Raw genomic sequence first — 12,742 nt, forward strand, 5'->3', positions numbered from 1 at the left:
TGAGCTTTGCTCCTATGAAGAAAATTTTTAATTCTCAAATCATTACGCACGAATGCAACGTTACTTCCGATCCCTGGCTACGGAAGCAGTGATAATCTAAATGCAGCCTGACCTACCTAAGAGACTGACCCTCTCCAGACCCTGGGGAACACTGCAAATGGCCTGTTCAGGTACACACTACTTGAGCTACAGGTTCTTTCCCAACTGACCCATGATCTGCAGTGCTTTGCTAAAAGCTACACATTTTCTGGGAAAACCTCTATAATAAGGCTAGAGGAAGAGACCCAACACAAGTCCTTAATGTTCAGATTGCTTTATTCCAAAAGGTAAAATCAAAAGCTTCAAATGAAACCAGACTAAATTCTGGCTCTTCTAACATGTCACACTGCTGTATCCTACTGAGCGCTGCTTAAGAGTGCTTTTCTGCATATGGAGACAAACAGTTTTTCAGAAATGACCTTACATTGTGTCAAATAAAGTAAATTCAAACTCAGTTCTTTGCTTTAAAGTTCTTTATATTCCTTATATCCCTGTGTTTCTGTATGACCTAGCTGAAACTCCTCTGATCTTTAGTAATGGAGAGCTATAAATGATTTTGTAATGTGCAAAGCACATATAATAGGTTTCAGTTTATCTCTGGGAGTACAAGAACTAAGTGACAGCAATGTCATTCCAAACAGGGTGGAGGCATGCATGGAATATTTTAGGGAAAAACAATTTAGCATTTGGATTGTAGCTTGACGCTCTTGACCCGAGAGCACCCACGGATTTGACTGAAGCAAGCAAGCACATTGACTGCACTTCAGTTACACAGAAACCTCCAGGAGTTACTCCTGTGTGTTGTTAATCCCACGGTCTGTCTCTTCAGTAAACCCCTCTGGAGTGCAGGAAGTTGTCTTAATCCAAACCATTCTACCGACCTGCTTTACCCAGTACCCCGCAGCACACAGAGAGCAGCAGCAGTTGACTGTGCCCAGCAGCAGAAATTCCCTTGGCAGGTTCTGTCAAAGCCAACATGTTATGTAACAACTGACTAAAATAAATTATTTCCAACTACCAGGGTTTTTTGGTGAAGCTGGCAGCCATACTCTGTAAGAGGAAAAATATTGCCCATCAATCCCACCTCTGTCAGGAGTGTGAAAAAGCCAGTGTATTTTTATGTTGCAAAATTGTTTCTTGTTGACTTATAATTTGGCATTTTAAGACAGCAGGAAGAGCAGGAGTCTGTTCAGAGCTGAATCAGGAGAGCTCAGGAACTCTTTGCAGATTGTATTCTTGTGTGTTTAAAAAGGGAAAATTATAGGGCCTTGGTGATAGTAATGCTATAGTTTGGACTCCAGTGTTTGTACACTCTTTCCAAAATTCTGGTTATGATGATACTTCACACTACTTTGTGGAGTTTCAGTCTGCTTTTTAATATTGCCTTACGAATTAAAAATGCATTAATCTCATTAGTTTGTGATGTTCTGAATGCCAACACTTGCTTCTGTGGCCACTTATTCACACTTCTTTTCATTGGTATGGGAAAGCTTATCTAGGAGCTTAGATTTGGCTCTGTAGCTTGATGTCTACTGTCACTCCCTTTTCCTCTCTCCATCCTGACTTCAATTTAACCCTTGAAACCAAGGATATTCCTGGAACTGTTTCCCTCTTTCTGCTCAACTCCTTCCTCCCTCCTCCCCATTCCTTGTGTGAGAAGGATCCTACTTGGGCAGCATTTGGTGTTTAGGGTTAAACTACTTAAAACGTTGTGGTGCCATTCATGTGTGTCTTAGAAGGTGTGTTTCCCAGGAGATGAGCACCTCAGCTTATCTGTGGTAAGGCATGGGCAGTAAAGCAGCACTGATGCTCATAGACCAGTGAATGTGTAACCACCCAGTTTTATGGTAAGCCCTTTCTTAAATTAGATCTCTCCACTTGAAAGTTTTAAATCAAATTTCTAAATGAACTTGTAAAATTACCTTTGATCTCCTAGTTGCTAACATGGTTAATGTATCACCAGCAATGTTCTTTTTACAGACTTCTGATGTACCAGCATCTCCGATTCCAGCAATAATATTGGAAAGAAAAGGAAGGAGAAAAGCCTGCATTATTTGAAATCTGTTCTGCTGACCCCATTCTGTCAGCAACTGCAAGTAAACCCCGTCAGCAGAAGGCTGCTGCTGCTACCTGTGTATCTTGAGCACTTTTTATCTGCATGACGTTCCAGAAACAGATGGTTTATAAAAGACACTTCCTTTATTTTGGAGAACTCTGCTAATCTGAACAGAACAGATTCCTCCTTGCTGGCTTACTGCCTTCACTCTTTTGTCTCACAGCAACTCACTTTCATGCTTTTCTTCATCCCTGCATGACAGATTTTTATAACTTCTTTATCCCCCTTTCTCTAGCATTAATCATCAACAAAACGTTATCCAGGCAAATATTTATTACGTATGTATTCAAGCCACTTGTTTATTATTAAGCAAAACTAATTTAGTTCAGAACAGAACTGCTGGGGGCTTTTGTATTCTACATCTGTTCTCAGCCATATTTAGCCTAATACTCTTATTTTGCTGATGGAAACTAAGTTTAGAAAGTGCTTCGCCACTGTTTTGTTGGGGTTGTTTTTGCCAGTATGAACTGTATTTTGAGTGATGTCATTGAAAATCAAGCTGCAATTCTTTTGACAAATGGCTGATATATTTAACGATGCTGTAATTCCTTGCACTGCAGTTACTATAAAACATTGCCAATGTAAAAAACTCCATAATGAATTAATCTTCTTTAGAGAACTACCAACTTTACACACTGGAGAAATACAGAATACCGAGAATAAGGTAGCATCTAAAATGTAATAGATCTTAAAATTTTAGTCTGTTGGGGAAGAGGGGGCCCCAGCATTTTCGAAAGATCCAGGGTATGCTAACCACATAAGCTGCCTGAATCCATGTGTTGTCCATAGCAACATTAGCTTAAAAAACCCCATGATCATTTCTGCAAAAGCATATCTAATGCAGTAGAGAGTTTAACTGCAAGCCTGTATGCCAGAAGTGGAAAACTGAATGTCAAGGAAAGGGATGGGGACTTAGCCCTCAGCTTTCTGTACGCACCCAGAAAAAACTCTTTTCAGCGTTTCCAACTAGTTCTGCAGTACATCCACACCCAGTTTGTTGAAAGCAGAGAGAATGTAAGGCAAGGTTTTCCAAGCCTTGATACCCTGCATTGGGACAGGTTAAATAAATGGCTGGATTTGAATGAGATGCTAGAGAAAAGCATAAAGAAATCTGTGTTATGACTTTCTCTACATTTGAGTGCGTGCCAACATTAGGAAGAATTGGTCCTTTTAAAATTGATCTTATTTAAAACATTAGAATTTCTTTTTTTCCTAAGTAGCTACCAAACTAACCTATATTTTAATTTTTTAACTCCCTCCTGAGTAATGCCAGAATGATTGTTTTGGTCAGAAAGTTTCATCATTGCACTTGATTTCTGATGGCAAACTAAGCCTTCTGCTCTTTCATTTCTTAGCAGTGTTGCTACTGCAGGCTAAAGTGGCTCCAATCAGTTCCAGGTATCTGAAGTTGCTGTACATGTTTGGAGTCTGTTACTCAGTTATGTCACTGTGTCTTCCATAATGTAGATACCGTAACTTTATCTGAGCACAAGGTGAAACTTGGGTACCCTAATGGCTTGGGAATAAAGCCCTATGAGTATTTTCAGTAGCTAAACTAAAAAACCCCTTATTTTAAACTGGAAGCATATTCTAATACCAAGGCAAAGATGATTTAATATTTATATGGTGGGGGGAATGAAAGATGAGTGATAACAATGTGCTGATGTATGAAAGACCTTGCATCAGCAGATGCAATACACTGATTGTGTGCTTTTTGATAATATCTACTGGCATTTTATTGAAGTAGAAAGAATTAAATTTCCACTTTTTTTACTGGTGTTTCTTGTAATTCAATGCATAGCATTTCAAAAGAAAGGTACATTTTGTTAAGAGAACTAGAAGCTTGGAACAATGAGACAGGTACGCAAACCCCAAATCCCAGACTGCTCTCCTTTTACTGTACAAAAGTGCTGCAGAAGAGAATCGTTACCTGTACTCTGTGCACCAACCTGAACAAGTAAATTGTTTGCATTGAAAGGTTTTGTTTTCTTTTCTCATATTCCTTCTGTAAATGAAACACCTCTCTGATTCCTGTATCTTAAAGGAACTGGGATTACAGGGGGAGGGAAAGCAAAGGAAATTACGTTGAAGGTTTTTTGTTGCCCTAGTTCATGTACAGTAGAACTCCATCCAGAAAGACAAAGCATTAGCTTAACCAAACATCCAGAAATCTCCTCTGAATGACTGACTCATGTTAAGACTTGTTTGTTACATGAGGCTAATGCACTATCAGCCAGCGGGGAGAGCAGCAGTGTTAAGAATCTGTGTCCTGATTACAAGGTGAGACTGCAGGCTACTGGATACTGAAGTCAAGGTTTGCTACTGCATACTGCAAAGTCTTTTCTTCATCCTTCCTTCATAAAAAAAGGCAGTGACACTGAACTGATATTGAACTGATCCTAGGGATTTAGTTCAGTTTCATGTCTGAAAATCCTCTCCCTCTCTCCTTAGGAGGTAAGTGTGAATTTACACATTCAGCGAAAGTGCCAGTGGTTTGACTCTTTCATATTCAAACTGGAGTTCTAGCAAGGCAGGAATGTGCTGCACATTCCTGGGAAGCACACAGCTTTGCTGTGATGCACAGAACATCCCATGTGACATACGTTGCCTTTGTTTAAGGGAATTAAATTGTTGTTCCTACAAATTTGCTGTATGGATGCAAAAGCAGGCACTTCAGACAGGGATCATTTAAACTTTGGAAGTCTGACTCCTAAGAATACAATAGAGCATGCTCAAACACTGATGTTTGTAAATGGTATGAAGCATGGGGTTTTTATTAACTTCCTCTAAAATGCAACTACAAATTTTCTGACTGAAAATGAGAGGAGATGGTCAATAGTAAAGACTACTTGAGACAAGACCTAAAGCAATGGTTGTAGAGTTGCTGTTGGCACTTGGTAAGAAATGTGGCAGGAAGCAAAACTGGAGAAATGTGGTATAAGTAGGAGAAAATAAGTAAAGAAGGGAAATAGTTTATCCAACAAACTAGTTTATCCAAAATTGATAAATGGATAACAATCTGGCATCCACAATATTAAATATTACACAAACATGAAGTGGATTTGCAAGTATTTCAGTGTCCAGAAGCCATCTAGTATTATCAAAAGGAGATGGTGAATTTTTATATATATATATATATATATATATATATATATATATACACACACACTTTTATATATACAAGTAAAAATAAACTTTACCTTTCTACAAACTTATTATAAATGACCATAGTCACTGATCACAGAACACAGTCAAACTTCTTCACTTCATAGCAGGTCAGTCTACAGGTACTGGAGTTACGAGCAAGAAAAACTTAATGAAACAAGAGTTTATATAATTTCTTTATAAGAGAACCTTTATTTAACGATGGACTGTCTCAGTAAATTAGGTTGATAGGAGCAATGAATTTCAGTACTAATGGAGCCAAGTACCTGGTGTGCTCATGACTTTACTTCAGTTTCTTCTACTTGAGGCAGTGTATCCCAAACAGGTTTCTGAATGTGTTCAGGTATTCTCTCTATCTTAGTCTAAAAGGAAAGAAAAACAACCATTTACTGGACCTGCTAGCTAGCATCTAACTACTTTGCTTTATTTATTCTGGTTTGAGATATGTATCAGATTTAAAATGCCACCTAGTGGCACTTCCAAGCAATACAGCCTCTTTATAGTAGTTTGGAAAATTTTCCTATGAAACTACACCCATTTTCTCGGCTGACTTTCTAAAGACTTCAGTAGTGACTGGTACTTGCATCAGGACTTGTAACCGTAAATAATGTGGGGTGGAAACTGACCTTTTTCACTTCCATGGCAACCCCTTCAGGTAAGTTTCGTTGTACATACTCCAAGTAAACTGCAGCAGTACTGCTTGTTAGGTATTTTAACTAAAACAGAAAGAATTTTTTTTTAATGAACTACTATTAATAATACTTCAAACAGAATTTTAAAACAAGTTTGCCCTAGCTTCTTTAGCCCTTGCTATGGGACCAACCATCTTACAGGAAGGCAGCTTCCATAATACTGAACAGAAGCAGTTCACCTGTACTCAGCTGTCATGCAAGTATAAAGTAGTTACTTCACAGAACTCCACATGCTTCCTGGGATCACATACATTGATTATGATGGAAGTGGTGGATCAGATAAAATTAACAACTGGTTATGCAAGAATCACCAGCTTTTCTATACTCTCAAAGTTCAAGCCTGTTAAAAATCCTGCAACTCCAGAGTGCCACTGAAATACTGCTTTTTTAGTTTCTCCTGGTCCCACTCAGTTACCAATCTTTTAGTTTTTCCTGGAAGGCAAAAATAGTGCTTATGGTCTGTGGGCAGCTACTTGTATAGCACTCATGTCAGGGGACTTAAAGTCCCATTTTGCCAAGCACTGCGCAAATACACAGAAAGACAGCCAGGAGCCACAAAATGCTGGCAGTAAACGTTTCTTCTAAGAAAGTCAACCACAGCTGCCTTCTAAACCATACAGATGTCTGTGTCATCGGCCACAGAGCTGGTGGTTTGTCTGTGCTTCCTTTCTTCTATTTCCTACATGCAGTTTTAGCTTGCCACATGATGCTGCATAGGACAAAAGTCTGTCTGCTCAAAAACATCAAACCAAATCACAAAGAATAGAACCCTTCTTGGCTGGCAATGCCGATGATTTAGCTGGATGTTCTTCCCTTCCTGAGAAAACTCTCATCCCAATGATTTTTGGAAACCAAGAGCGTAACACACTAAAGGTAACCCTCAATTCTACCTTATCTTCTTTAGTCATTCTTTCAGCTGTTAAGATGATGGTCAAAATTAACTTTTTGGTCCAAAAATTATGTAGGCTGAATGTAACTTGTGTTGCATTTCATGTAACTAGGTCAGCTGTTTTCCAATACTCCCCTGCATTCACCTCCCCAAATCATTTTCACTCATGCTAGTAATATCTTTGAACTGTACACCTAGAACAATTTTTTTCCTTCTTTCTTACCTCTAAACACATGTAATGTGTTCTCATTTCATACTGAACTCTGTGCTTCTTGTAAATGTGTACGGATTTGAGAAGTGTAAGTCGTTCTATCGTCTTTGGGGGTTTATCTCTGAGCAAAGAAGAAAAAAACTTTCATGTTATATAAATGATGGTAACACAAGTTTATCTGAAAGATTATGCTGAAATCTCTGTTCTTACTTGACGTTTAGAAGACTACAAGGAAATATGAAATGCTGGTACAGTTTGTTATTAACTGACATGGGCATGGTTAACACTCAGGTATTAACCAGCATTAGGTGAGGGAAGCTACAACGCTGACAGCTGTACTGAAAGTACATAAAATACAAAGTCAGTATCCTTCATGCAGCCCTTCCACTATGGCAGTGCTGAGTGCAGAACTGCTGCTGCTTTCTCATCACCATCCTGCCATCAAAGAAGTGTTAGATCTACAATCTGAGAAAAAAATGTCAGATTATAGCCATTTCTTAAGAAAAAATTAAAATAAGACTTCTAAGCAGAGGATCTGAATTACAGTAGATGACAGAAGAAGCATCTGACTCTGTATCACTCTACAGATCAGTTACTTACACTTTTTCAACAGAGATGCCAAGTTCTTTAGCTGCAAGCACTGCGAAATATTCATAGCTGTCCAACACAGCTTTATCGTGGCCTTTAACTAAAATGGACACTCTCTTGTACAGTGTTTCTGGCTCATCTGAAATAGATACCTGCATTTTTGAAGAACGGACAAGAGTTACCACACCATGTTCTCCTTAATTAATGCATGCACTGCATATTTCTTTAACCTGCATACCCCATTTGTAAAAGAGCAAAAACACCCCACAACCTGTTGAGCTGCTTATTTTAGTTTATCTAACAGAGTCTGACTATAATACCTTGACTGACAGGTAGGTCTCACTCTACCAGGGAAGGCAAAGTGTGAGGAGATACCTAACTTCTGAACATTTGTGTAAAATTTCTTCGTCCAAAAAAGGAATGCTAGATAAATATAAGGAGGACAACACTAGCAATGGGAAGAACAGAACTCATTGTTAAAGCAAGTTTGGAGCAGCAATATTTGTATTGTAAATAACAGTGTGTGAATACCCAAAACACTAAGAGTTTGCTTGGGTATAGGAAATTAAATAGAACATTATGGACAACAACCAGAATTCTCACTTTACTAAGTCAGATCTAAGACTACTTTAAACACAGTAGGCTTCCCTAGGTGTGTTATCCTTCATGTTTGTACAAGTGCAAGTTTATGACTTTCAGTCAGAACTTCAACTTCTGATGGTCTGGGCTTGCTGATCAACTGGAAGAGCCTTAATGAGTGCAGAAGTGCTGATTTTCCCAGAGGTTCACTCCTAGGCAGCTCAGCACACCAAATCCAGCAGGTACCAGACACAGCAGGAAGGCTGGATCAGCACTGTAGATCTAATACTGCCTGTCAGATGTTTCTGAAGCCCTTGTCAAAGGGCTGCTAAGGTGCCCCAGGTGTTGAACTGAATATGGCCAAAAAGTTGGTATTTCACAGAGTTACAGCTGCATTGAAAAGGGGCAAAGTTACTGAGAGGCAACTGTGAGCTACAGAAATCTTGTTGGAAAAAAAAGAATGCAGAAGATCTCAAGTACCGATAATCTAAATAATTTCTTCCTCTATGACAAATTTGACATCACTAAGACAGAACTTTAAAAAGCTGCAAGAAAGGAATTCAAGTTTTTCTGGATGCCCTGTTTATTACTAAGACAATATACAAAACACTGTGTTACAGAACACTCACCAAAGGATTAATCTTAGGCTCCTGTGTATCACCATGGGATCCAGCCAGCCGTGCTCCCATCAACTTGGAGCTCCTAGAAATACATCATGGGGAAAGCATAAAATAAATTGTTAAAGTTGGATTTTATTTTTTCAGGGACTATGGAGGAGCAGTGGAAGGAGGAGGGGCTGTTATACTTACGGAAGAAAATACTGCTTTTGCATAATTCTGCTTGCATAACTGACAGGAAAAGCTGATCCCTGTATAAAACAGATAATTTATGTTGTGGGTTTTTTTCCCCAAACCAGAAAGCAGCCAGTTAATACAGGTTGATTAAAGATTACTTTTTTGCACACCAAGCACAGCACATTCCTAGGCACTGACATGACACACTAGGAAGTTTGCTCCATTGGAAAACACAGGAAAACAGGAGCATGGAAATGTATTTCAGTATACAATAGCACCTAAAAAAAGAAGCATGTTAAGGGCACAGTAACAGTATGCACTTACTACTGAGGAACCTGAATAGCAATCACAAAGCATATTTTTAACAGAAAAATGCATTTTTATGGCATCGAATACCATTTCTGTATACAACAATATTTTCTCTTTAGTTTTACTTTCACAGTACAATATAAGTTTTGTCAAGTAACAAGCCTAAGTAGGACTTGTAAAAGCAATTGAAATCAGTAGCCTATAAATGCAAAAATTCAACTTGTGAATTTATCTGGAAATTTACTGTTTTTTCAGAAAAAAAGTTCCCTGTGATTTCAAACACTTGTTCTTTTGAAGAGAACATTTAAATAGACATACTTCTTACAAGTAAATGAATCATGTTTAAAAGATAACATGATTTTCTGTGTTAGAAAAGGAATATAGTTGTTAATCATGCAACAGTGCTATCTTTCATACTAGAATAATTGTTCCCTTCAGAACATTATGTGGCTTCCTTCCACTAATTCTTAATTTGGCACAGTTATAGACTACTTGAGGGGTGAAGAAAAGGAACTCTTGCTTGCTTAACAGAACCTCAGGGCTGTAGCAGAATGCTGAAGCCAAATTAGTTACTTATCTTGCCCCTTGATGCTCTTTTTTGACATATGCTGGAGTCATAGCTTCAAGAGAGAGAGAGATATCCCACCCAAGAGTTATATAGGTGACTGTCTAATCAAAACACCAGAAAACAGCCAGAGTTTACACTTTTCCAGGTAATCTTACTGTAGTTGCTCATGGATATGCATAACTCTATGATGCTACTAGGCCCCTAACCTTTTCCAGTATGCATCATACATTCATTATACATCAGCAGTGAACAAAGCTGTTTTTTGAAGTAATTCTGCTTCAGTTGCTATTTATCCTACAAATGCTGCTTCCAATAAAGACAATGACTGCAGGAAGAGGCAGGAGAGTTTTCTGTTTACCGAGCTGACTGTGGTACAAATGCCTCCCCTTAAGCAATCCTTTTAAATCCAGACCTTCACAGGGGCACTACTGTTACATTCCTTAAGTGCATGACAGAATAAGCAATTTTAGGAGCACTGAATATTCACCACTATAGTCAATAATCATTCAGAAAGTTTCAAAGTTTATGTTGGGAACTACACTTGAGCCTTATTGCCTAAAACTAATGAAATGCAGCTGATAATTTTCTAGTGACTCTAATAAAATAGAGGGACTATTTACAAGAGCATGTAATGAAAGGCAAGGAGATATGGCTTCAAACTGAAAGAGGGTAGGGGTGGATTAGATACTAGAAAACAATTCTTGACTGTGAAGGCAGTGAGGCACTGGAACAGGCTGCGCAGAGAAGCTGTGGATGCCCCATCCCTGGAACTATTCAAGGCCAGGTTGGACAGGGCTCCGAGCAAACTGATACAGCAGAAGGTGTCCCTGCACATGGCAGGAGGTTGGAACTAGGTGGTCATTAAGGTCCCTTCCAACCTTATCTTTCCAATCTATGATTCTGTGACAAAATTAAGTTGACATTTGCACCTCAATTCTCTCTCTCTGAAGTCAGAATGCTGCCTTCCTTCCATCCATTGCCACTATGAAGTACAGTAACAATCACCTGACACCACTTCAGGAAGCAGAGAGACCCATGAGCATAAAAGACTGTATTCAGTGCAGACCTTAAACTGTTTGTGCAAGTACATGGCACAGAATCTGACACCAGATAACAAATGTGAGGCTATTAACTGTAATCATAACTAAAATTTTTATCTGTTTTGGGTTTTTTGATGTGTGTGTGTATGCAGTCTGTGCCATGTATTCTTTACTTTTAACTGCTTGACCTGGTAATAAGGATTTATTATTTACATACAAAGATATATGCACTCATAGTGTATTGTGCTATATGGTTTTAGATACAAAAATTTCAGTTTCCGTGCAACAAAAATGAATAAAACAAAACCTGATGAAGCAGTTAAGAGTCCCATCCCACATACTAAGGTCTGCAGCCTTTCCAATATTCTATGACTGTGCATGTTATTCCCACCACATGCCGTCTCCCTTTGTTACTAATTAAGCAGATACGCATCAAGTCAAAAGTTTTTGTAACATCAAATTAAAGGCACTATTTAAATTTTGCATTAACTTTTTACAAAATGATACACTGAATACCTTAGGTGGTAGAGGTGGCATTCAGTGGGCAGGAAAGTTTATTTTAACAGCTTCGTTCCCTGATTTAATGATGTGCTCTTGCTAATGGCCATCACAGAAGGTGGAAAAAACACTCAAAGACTGCAGCGTAACAGAATTCAACTTCCTAGGTGAACCAAGACTCTGTACAAAACATAACTACCCATCTCCGAGGGCAAAATAGCCTTAATTTTGTTTGGCTGAGAGCCTCTGAAGTGTCAGGGGGAGACAGATGCCTGAAAAGCAAGTCCAGAAAACTGCATACACAGAAGAGAGTTTAGGGCTTTAGAAAATCCAATTTTCTCAGTTTGAGAGGAAGCAATCACTGTTTTTAAGTCCAAACTAGCAAACATCGCCAGTGCGAAATGCTTTCCTATTATTTTACGTTGTAACTTCCAAGCTTTGAAACTTTTAAGATTAGATACTCGCCTAGCAGGACCTCCAAATCCACCTATTCTTCACTATCCCTTCCACGCGGACTAACTGCGGGAAATCCACAGAACTGCAGGGAAGAGTTCCGTGGACCCGCCACGCGATGATGGCGTGCAGAGACACGGTCCCACGCTGTACAGCCCCAACCCTCCCGAAGCCCGAAGGATAACATCTGCCATGTTCCCTTTTCCCACTCCCCTCAGGAAGACGCCGAGGAAAAGGACGAGGAGGAGGTCGGGGCTCCCGCTTCCCCGCTCCCGCCACACACCGCACCTGACAGAGCCGCCGCCACAGCCACCCCGCCGCCATCTTGGCCCCGCCCCAGCCCGCCCTCCATCGCCCGGAAGGAGAAGAGCGGCCGCCTCCCTCGCCTCCTTTCCCCGCTGCGGGGCTCAGGCCACGGGGGTCGGGGGTGCGGAGGCGACCTAGGAGCTCGTACGGCGCCGAACGAGCCATACGAGGTCCCAGCTGGGCTCCCCACCCCGGTTCCCGCCTCCCCCGAGCGCTGCCTCAGGGCAGCACCGACGGAGCAGCGGCTCCCCCTCAGCCGCTTCCCGCCAAGGGCGGCCTCCGGTCCCCTCACGGGCGCTCCCGTCCTGTTCTCTAGGAATCCTTTAAAAAATAAAAAAAAAGCAAAACCAATTACACGAACCCTAGTTTTCAACCTTCTCCCGCTCTCAAAAATATTTTAAAAAGGGATACAAGCCCATTAGAGCAAAACCCATCCGACTGTATTTTACCGAAATATAAAAAAGACTGGAAATGGCACATAAACAAACCCCTTTC

At 40.0% G+C, this 12,742-nt stretch overlaps 1 protein-coding gene across 1 annotated transcript; it reads right to left on the reverse strand.

Annotated features, from left to right (window-relative positions):
* Positions 1 to 5,342: 5,342 nt before the first annotated feature.
* Positions 5,343 to 12,268, reverse strand: MRPS10 (mitochondrial ribosomal protein S10). The gene is made up of 7 exons (XM_082276959.1): positions 12,230 to 12,268; positions 9,089 to 9,147; positions 8,909 to 8,981; positions 7,713 to 7,852; positions 7,125 to 7,233; positions 5,947 to 6,036; positions 5,343 to 5,682 (listed from the first exon to the last, which is right to left on the reverse strand). Exons 1-7 carry the CDS (start codon positions 12,263 to 12,265, stop codon positions 5,596 to 5,598), a joined length of 594 nt encoding a protein of 197 aa, XP_082133085.1. The 5' UTR covers positions 12,266 to 12,268; the 3' UTR covers positions 5,343 to 5,595.
* Between the last annotated feature and the right edge of the window lie 474 nt (positions 12,269 to 12,742).

The sequence above is a fragment of the Coloeus monedula genome (assembly GCF_965178545.1).
Source record: "Coloeus monedula genome assembly, chromosome: 2".
NCBI classification, from domain to species: Eukaryota; Metazoa; Chordata; class Aves; order Passeriformes; family Corvidae; genus Coloeus; species Coloeus monedula.